We start from the raw sequence: 9,775 nt of genomic DNA, 5'->3' as shown, positions 1-9,775 counted from the left end.
GTCTCGGAAATGGTAATAGACGTTTAAGTCTTTAGAGAAGGGGGAGAGACTCTCTTTTAGTGACTAGGCATAGGGATTATCGGAAGTGGGCTTGGGTTTTTTGGTTGATGTTATTGTTTATCTTTTTGTTGGGATTTAGGTGAATTTGGGTTTTAGATTAGGCTTGTTTTGATTAGGTGCTGATTACACTTTATTTTTTTGTTTGTTTTCTGGCCAGGCCTATTTTATTTATAAAAGTCCTAGGGTTTTTATTAAAAAAAAGTATATGACACATTTATGAATTATGAAAATCATATTTATAAACCATAATTAAAATTATATTAGATAAAAGTGGATATAAAAGTAAATACCAAAAATAGCAAAAAAAGAAAATACAAAATAGTGGATGGAAACCGAACCCTCCTACTCTCGGACTAGTGGATTTAATTATGTTTTTCACCAGAGTCTATCCTCCTACACATTTCATATTAAAATATTAGCCATGTGCTGAAGCATGTATGGGGCCCTTACGAGTTCCCATGCTGCCATGCTTAAACAAAGCCAACCCATTATAATTATTAATTATTATTAGTGGCGGAATTGGCCAAAACTCCAACTCATAAAGTCAACGGTGCATATCTCGTGCAATCATAATTCAGTTGTGTGAGCCGATCGTCGAAAGCTGATAAATGTTTTCTTTTGTTTTTAATTTAAATAATATGAATGTGATCTCGCCGCGTCACCGTAAGAGTTATCTATTGTTTTTTCTTTTGGTAGGATATTATCTGATTGAAATCGAACTCCATTTTTTAAATCTGATACCTTCTGTCTGTAGTAAATTATTATAGTTTGACGCAGTTCACCCCCCAACACTTATCAACTTCTTCCCTTATTCTCCTTCTTTATAATGTGCATGCTACTAAAGTTGCAGTGATTTCATAGCCAGGCTGATCTAGCTCCAAAAAAGAAATGGGAAGAACTGATGGTTACTTGCCTGCTTTCGCCATGGTTGGACTGCAATTCATCTATGCAGGAGTTGCTCTTTTCACCAGAGCTGCTCTGCTGAAAGGGCTGAGTCCCAGGGTCTTCGTAGTCTATAGGCAGGGTATTGCAACCTTGCTCATTGCCCCAATAGCTTTTGTCTCAAGGAGGTAGGTGCAATCTTTTTCTTCTCTCTTTATGTCTATCATCTCTCACATGCTTGCTGTTGATCTTGTTGGCAGGAAAAAGTCATCAAGGTGCACTTTGGGGTTGAAGAGCTTTGCATGGATATTGCTGGCCTCTCTTCTTGGGTGAATGCTGGCTTACTATATATCTTTCCTTCTCTTAGATGATTGAATGATTTGGTGAACTTTATATACAAAATGATTTCCCAGTAATAAATTTTCGTTTGTTTGCAGTGTTACAGCCAATCAGAATGCATATTTTGAGGGGCTATACTTGTCGTCTTCAACAACAGCAAGTGCAATGACTAATCTAATCCCCGCAGTCACCTTTGTTATGACTGCCATTCTTGGGTAAATCAGCCTAACTCCACAGGGTCTTAGGAAAGCTTTGAACTCGATTTGCAGATAAAACCGAATAACGGCAAACATATACGCTACACAATCTGGGATGTTTTTTAATAGTCATTTATAGGTGGCAGTGTTTCTTATCACTTATTGGCTAAAACAGAATTCTCTCTCAAGTAAAATGATTCCATTTATTCTTAATTCAAGAGCCTTACTATGATTTCTTATCATGGAAGTTAATATTGTCAATGTTTAAGCGATGGCACTTCGCTGTTGAACGAATATCTGTTTGTTTCAGTAACACTCTCGATCTGTCTTTTCCATTGGTCATTTTAAAACTTCTGCAAATCTCTCGTAAGGTAGATTTATTATGTTTGTGGTGTCCTTGGTATACAGTTGTTTACACTTTCTGAAATGGTATCAAAATAGGAGGCCTAGTAATTGTGGGATCTTCTAACTTTTTCCTAACCTTGATATTATTAGTATGGAGAAGGTTAATATCCGGAGCCCGAAAACTTTAGCCAAGATGCTAGGAACAGTAGTCTGTGTTGGTGGAGCCATTTCCATGGCATTGCTCAAAGGCCCGAAGTTACTAAACACACAACTATTACCAACAAAGTCTTTGTTCAGCCCAGGAGGTGAAAATTGGTTGCTGGGTTGTCTATTTCTGCTTGGAAGCAGCTTTTTCTGGTCACTTTGGATGGTCTTCCAGGTATATATTCTCCCCACATAATATCTGTCTATAAATAACATTGACAATCTTGATCACTAGACAGTTGGTCTCTTCCAATTTCTGGAACAGGTCCCAATTTCTGAAAGCTGTCCAGACCATTTGTATTCATCTACTTGGATGTGTTTCTTGGCCACACTTGAATCAGCAATAGTGGCATTGCTAGTGGAGAAAGATGTAAAAGCTTGGAATCTGAACTCATATATTGAACTTTCTTGCTGTTTATATACGGTCAGCAATCATTTCTCTGCACTCTACTAACGTTTCTAGTCCTGTTCCGTTAATCCATTTCACAGCATTGGATCTTAACGAGTTGAGAAAGTTGTTCATCGTGTAGGGATTCGCCTTGGCGGTGTCTTTCTTCGTTCAAGCCTGGTGCATTTCCGGAAGAGGTCCCCTCTTTTCTTCTATGTTTAATCCCCTATGCACAGTCATTGTGACTGCATTTGCTGCTATATTCCAACATGAGGAGACATATACCGGAAGGTAACCAACTATTTACTAAATTTTATTAAAAATATCATTCGTTTTTGGTTAATTTCGTTGACTATATGTTTCTGTTCGGTTTGCCTCAGCCTGGTTGGAGCTTTTGCGGTGATTGTTGGTTTGTACATAGTCCTATGGGGTAAAGCTAAAGACCTTGAAGAGATAGTGCAAGTCATTGTTTACGAATCCTCTGGCAAGACTTATAGAACGGATATAGAAGAACCCCTTCTGTCTGATAACAATGACGAGATTGGGATGAATCCGAAATGACATATTTTTGTTTTAAGTTTTGTTTCATTAAATTATAAATGGATAAAAGTGGAAGAATCGTACATTATACATGTAAATCTTGCAAGTTATTAATAATAATTAACTAGTTCAGCAAAATTAAGCATGACCTTTGCTAGTAGCTGCTACATATTTAGTTAAGAGAACGATAGAATATAGAAAAACTTTGAAAAAAATTAAATATAAACATTACCTATTGGCCTCTGTCAATGTTACGGATCAACAACAACGTTTCTTCGCACCCGTTTAGAAATCCATTCGCGTTCATAATAAATATTTTCATTTCATCCATCTATACTCACTACACTAAAACAGGCTTTTAGCGGCGTCTATAGCGGCGTTTTAACACAAAACGCCGCAAAAAATCGAGCAATAGCGGCGAGTGTTAAAAACGCCGCAAATTATAAGCAATAGTGGCGATTTCCCAAAAGCGCCGCAAAAGAGTTAGGTAAACGGCACCGTTTTCTTGGTCAGCTTCAAAGACATTAGTGGCGCTTTAAACAAAACGCCGCAAAAGTCAAGCCTTAGCAGCGATTTTACAAAAGCGTCGCAAAACTGATTAACAGACGACGCCGTTTTGATTTAGGTTTGGAGACATTAGTGGCATTTATAAGGAAACCCCGCAAAAGATCATGTATTAGCGGCGCTTTCCCTAAGCGCCACAAAAGTATTTACCGAACGACGTCGTTTTCTTGTTGAGTTTTAGACACAATAGTGTCGTTTTAAAGAAATTGCCACTGAAGTCAATCATTAGCGGCGCTTCCTTTTAAGCATACGCTGTCGTTTTCTGTTGTGCTTAGGGACATTAGTGGCGCTTCGCGAAAAACGCCGTAAAAGTCAAGCATTAGCGGTAATAGTTTTAGGCAAACGACAACGTTTTCTTTTTCAAATTTAGAGACATTAGTGGCGCTTTGCTAAAAACGCCGCAAAATTTAATAATTAGCGGTGTTTTTACGGTAGTGCCACAAAAATTTTTAAGCAAACGGCAACGTTTTGTTGTTAAGGTTTAGGTACATTAGCGGCGCAACTATAAAAACGCCGCAGAAGTCAAGCATTAGCGGTACTTTTTGTGAAGCGCCGTAAAAAGATTTAAGCAAACGGCGTCGTTTATTTGTGGAGGTTTAGAGACGTTAGTGGCGCTTTGTAGAAACGCCGTAAAATTCAAGCATTAGCGGCGCTTTTTTAAAAACGCCGCAAAAAGTTAAGCAAAACAATTTTTTTGTGTTGAGCTTTAAACGCATTGGCGGTTTAGGGATTATGGATTTAGGCCTTACGGTTTATTGTTTATTGTTTAAGGGTTGAGGTTTAAGGTTTATAGTTTATATATGTTTTATGATTTAGGGTTTATATATGTTCTATGATTCAGGGTTTAAGGAATATGGTCGGGTTAGGGGTTTTGGGATTATGGTGCAATAGTTGGGATTTAAGGTTTAAGTGTTTAGGGTTAAAGGTTAGGGGTTTAGGGGTTTATAGTTAATGTTTTATGATTCAAGGTTTAGAGGATATAGGTTAAGGGTTTATGTATTATGGTTTGTGGTTTATCATTTGAGGTTGAGGCTTAGGGTGTAGGTGTTAGGGGTTAGGGGTTAGGGGTTAAGGGTTAAGGGTCATGGTTTATGATTTACATGTTTAAGATTTAGGGTTGAAGGGATAAGAGGGCCCAAGTCAATTTAGGGTTTAGGGTTTATACGTTATTGTTTGGGGTTTATGGGTTTAAGGTTTAAGGGTTAAGGGTTTAGGGTTTAAGGAATAGAGTTTACGGTTGATGGTTTTTAGGATAGGGGTTGTGGTTTAGGGTTTAGGTTATTTAGTATTTTTGAAAAATACAACCTGATTTCACCTAATTAAATTTTTAAATTGAAGTTTTAGAAAAATACAAACACTATATACGGATTAAGTTCCTACCTTAAATTTTAAGAAAAATACCATTACTAAAAATCAAATTTCCCATTTAATAGAATTAAAAATAATATTGTCATATTTTTGAATGATACTTTAATTTTTTAAAATTATTAAATATTTGGAAATTTTTTAAAGTAGTGGCGTTTGGGCCAGAAACGCCGCAAAAATGTGTTTAAAATTATGTAAAACAGCGCTGTTGGCTCTGAATTTGATTTTAGAAGCATACGAAGGTATGCAATAGTTTCGTTTTTTATAGAAACGCCGCAAATCCATAAATTATTGTTTGTACGAAAACGACATCTTTTTCTTAAATGATTTTAACTCTTTAGTGGCGTTTTTATTTAAACACCACAAATTGTAAGCTTTAGCAGCGTTTTATCTGAAAACGCCGCAACTATGTATTACAAAATGTTCAGAACGTCGCCGTTTCATTTGAGGAACAATTCACTTATTCAGAACGTCGTCGTTCTGCTTGGCGTCACATATTTTTCCCCTTTCCCATACCCAGCCCCTAAACTCAACTTTCTTCCCCTTCCAAATCCCTAATTCCCTTTCGAAATCTCTTCCACTTCCTTAATTCCAGACATTCACTGAGTCTTTTAGTTTATTCGATTCTTCATTTTGTTGGTTTAGTTATTCAATTCTTCACAGCATTTAGAGGAAGACGAACAGTGGGGATTATGTTTTTTGCGTAAGCATGAACCGGTTTCATTTCCCCCTTTTTTTCGTGTTTAGGGTTTCGATTATTCATGTTTGAGTGAGCTTTTTCGTGGAATTTACTTGTTTATATCGTTAACATTGATGCTCGTCCATGGTTTTAGGGTTTTCGAACACATAAAACAATCTCATTTTTTTAGTATCGTGGAATCTGATCCGGCCCGATTTACTTTCTCTCCGTCTTCGTAAAGGTATGAAATTCTTTTCTCTTAATTCTAGCTTTACCAATTTAGTTTGTTTAGGGTTTTAAGCAGTTACTGTCTTACATTTTGACCATAAATTGTATGCTTTCGAATGCCTAAGTAATTTTTGTATTGATATATATTTTTAATTTGTTTGTGGTTAAAGTTATTTTCAAAATTAAAAACGATTTTAAAACATATTCTAAACCTTGTTTTGCATTTCTAATTATATTTGTTTAAAGGAGTCAGGACGTTTGTTTTGTCTTTCTATTTAGGGTTTAATCAGTATAATATATTATACAGTTAGTACTCATATAATTTAAGAAAATTTTATATATAAAGTACGCTATTATAATATTTTGATTTAGATAATTTGACAGTTGATTATTCACTTAAGTTCATGTAAATTTGTTTTAGTGATCAAGTTGAACAAGTTTAGTTTTTTCTTAGTTAATTTTTTCTTTCCTTTGGTTGCAGCAATTTAGTTTTAGCAATCTAGTCTGCAAATTTGGTACCTCTCACTGGTTTGAAGCAATACATAGAAAGGGTAGATAACCAGAAGGTTAGTTTATCCTTTATTTTATTTGTTTTTTCGTTTTATAAATTTACATTTGATTTTGGACTATTTTTATATTTGGTATATTTGTAGTTGGGACTGTTTTAAGTTGGTATTTGGTTAATGCTGCTGCAAGTTCTTTTTGCTGGAAGTTTTGCTTAATGTTGCTGGTTAATGTTGTTGCAAGTTCTTTTTTTGCTGCACGTTGTGGTTAATGTTGCTGCTTGGTGTATTTATTTCTGGTTATTGTTCTGGTTTTCAAGATGTTTTTTGCTCCATCTTTCTACTAAGTGTTTGAATTAATTTCGGTTATGGAATATAATTGCAAATATTATACATTATTTTTGGTTTGTAAAGATCCAAATTGAAATCAAATATAATTGCAATTGTGAACTGAATTGATTTAAAGTTTTTAGTTCATGTAAATTTGTTTCAGGTTCAGATTTGATTTGGGTTCGTTGTAATTATATATTTCAAATGATTAAATAATGCATAAGTTTACAAAACATAACTTAGGTTTTGGAATTTAATTGGTTTTGGATTTAGGATATAAAGGATTTTAATTGGTTTTTGCAGCTAATTAGATTGTACCTTCTATCGGTTTTTGCTGCTAAGACGGTACATTTTATTGTTTTTTGCTGCTAAATCAACCATGTACGGATACCGAATTTAGACTTTGCTTAAATCTCAAATTGTACTTCATGTGTTCGGTTTTCTTTCCTGAAAATATTTTCCTTTACTTGAAAATCAACCATGTACGCAACCTTTCGTGCAAAAAACACAATCAATTTGGGACACAAATATTACTCATATATTATAAGACAAAAACTTTTAAATATATAACATATATTAATATGGATATATAACCTATATTCCAATTTTATTAATAATAAATTTTATAATTTATCGAATAAATGTAAATTGGATATATAACCTATATTTCAAATTTATTAGTAAACAATTTTAAAATTTAAAATAATTATAAATAACAAGTATAAAAGTGATATACTTACATAATACATAAATTGCATAACCAAAATTTTAATATATAACTTACATAACTTATAAATATTTATATACATTTTTAATATATATATTTTAAAATCTATATTTTTTCAAAATTTATCAATCATATCATAACTTACATAACTCAAATTTATCAATCATATATATCATAACTTATATATAAACTTACATAATACATAACTTAAATAACATACAATATATAAACATATATAGAAACTTGCATAACTTATATAATAACATAATAACTAACATAATACATAGCCTACATAACTTACATAACTTACATAAATTAAATAACTTACATAACTTATAAATATTTATATACATTTTTAATATATATATTTAAAATCTATATTTTTTCAAAATTTATCAATCATAGCATAACTTACATAACTCAAATTTATCAATCATATCATAACTTATATATAAACTTACATAATACATAACTTAAATAACATACAAAATATAAACTTATATATAAACTTGCATAATTTATATAATAACATAATAACTAACATAATACATAGCCTACATAACTTACATAACTTACATAACTTACATAAATTAAATAACTTACATAACTTACATAACTTAAATAACTTACATAATACATAACCTTCCTAACTTACATTATACACAACTTACATAATTAATATTATACACAACTTACATAATACATTACTTACATAACTTACATTACTTACAGTATTTACTGTAATGCCTAATTTTTGCCCGGCCTACATGAGGCAAATAAACAGTCCTTTTACAATAAACTGGGCCCAAAACCCAAACCCGAAATGCAAGAATAGTAGCCCAATTTACAATGGCCCAAGACATTTACAGAAACCCTAAGGTTTCTAAGGAAACACTTGCGCCGCAACCATGCCCTTGGAATCATTCCCGATCTTCATACTTGCGCATCAAGAAAGAAACAAACAGCATATGGAAAGAAAAATCAAGGATTTGCAAATCAAAAATATCAACAGATTTCTTTCTTTCTTTTTTATTATTATTATGGCTATAAAAGGCCATCGAATACACTATAACCTGGATTCGAAAATCAATAAGAGAAAAAGGCAATTATTTTCAGCAAAAAACAGAGTTCCAATACAGAGAGCAAATCGATCGAAAAGGTTGATATGTACTATATTTGTTTATTTTTTATTGTTATTTTTTATATATATTTTTATAAACGAATAATATACGAATAAAAAGGAAAGAACCTACCTTCGTTCGAATCAAAACCGTCGTGGACGGTTGAGGGATCCACCCCTGAGGATCGGTGGCTGAAAATCGAAAGGTTTCGAGACTTTTTTCACATTTTTCAGTTGATTCTTTGACGGATTTAGACCTAGATTTGGGCTTAGGGGAGTCTAAAGGGCCATGTAGGGTATTTTCCCCTTTTTCGGCCACCACAGACGGCGGTGCCGGCACCAGAGATCGGCGACCGGCGTAGTGGCCGATGATCGGGCCTTGGCCTGAGAGCTGGGGAGGGGAGAGCTTTTTTTTAACAGATTTCTATTTTTTTTAAAAAAAGAAAGGAGAGAATGAAAATTTTTAATGTTTTTTGGCTTAAATAGCCTAGTGAAACGACGTCGTTTCACCAAGCCTCCCCAGATGCCAAAACGATGTCGTTTTGGGGAGGCTGACCCGACTCTGACCCGACCCAGCCAAGGATTTGCGTGTTTTTTAGCGGAGGGGTAAATTGCGCTTTTAGCCCCTCCGCCTTTTTAATATTTTACAATTAAGTTTCTTTTATTTTTTTTAATTCACCCTGTAAATTATTTTCTATTTCAATTTAGCCATACTTGAACGACGCCGTTTTAGAGGAGAAGACAAAATTTCCCTTCCAGCCCCTCTATGTAATTCACGTGTTCAATTCGGTCCTTTGGGCTTTATTTATTTGCGGATTTACCCCAAAATTCTTTCATTGCAGTTCAATTTAAAATTTTTTAAATTAATTAATTTTAATAATGTAATTGTTATTATTTTTATTTTGTAACTTTTATATGTGATTTTTTAAATCAATATATATGTATATATTTTTTATGTACATTTATATTTTTAAACTAATATTTTTCATATATTTATATACACGTGTTTTTTAAAATTAATTTTGATAATACTTGATATTATTTAATTATTTTTAATATATTTTATGTATATATATTTTTCGCAAATGTTTTTATTTTATTTATTTATATATATATGCGTATATTTATTTTTTACAAAATGCTCAAATACATATACTTTTAAACACCTATTTTATAACCTATGTATGTTTATATATTTTATATATATAAGTTTTATAATCCAAAGTTTTACATGTAGATTCATATGTATGCCTCTTATTCTTCATAATTTCAATGTATAAATTATATACCTTCTATTCTTTATT

At 32.8% G+C, this 9,775-nt stretch overlaps 1 protein-coding gene across 1 annotated transcript; it reads left to right on the top strand.

Annotated features, from left to right (window-relative positions):
• The first annotated feature begins 718 nt into the window (after window positions 1-718).
• Window positions 719-3,093, top strand: LOC105778841 (WAT1-related protein At4g28040). Its single transcript, XM_012602600.2, has 7 exons — window positions 719-1,130; window positions 1,203-1,271; window positions 1,380-1,496; window positions 1,974-2,202; window positions 2,293-2,451; window positions 2,558-2,706; window positions 2,796-3,093. Exons 1-7 carry the CDS (start codon window positions 949-951, stop codon window positions 2,974-2,976), a joined length of 1,086 nt encoding a protein of 361 aa, XP_012458054.1. The 5' UTR covers window positions 719-948; the 3' UTR covers window positions 2,977-3,093.
• The last annotated feature ends 6,682 nt before the right edge of the window (window positions 3,094-9,775 follow it).

The sequence above is a fragment of the Gossypium raimondii genome, chromosome 4, assembly GCF_025698545.1.
Source record: "Gossypium raimondii isolate GPD5lz chromosome 4, ASM2569854v1, whole genome shotgun sequence".
In the NCBI taxonomy this organism is placed as follows: Eukaryota; Viridiplantae; Streptophyta; class Magnoliopsida; order Malvales; family Malvaceae; genus Gossypium; species Gossypium raimondii.
Note: the sequence above shows the minus strand (reverse complement) of the source record. Positions and strands in the feature narration are given on the sequence as shown.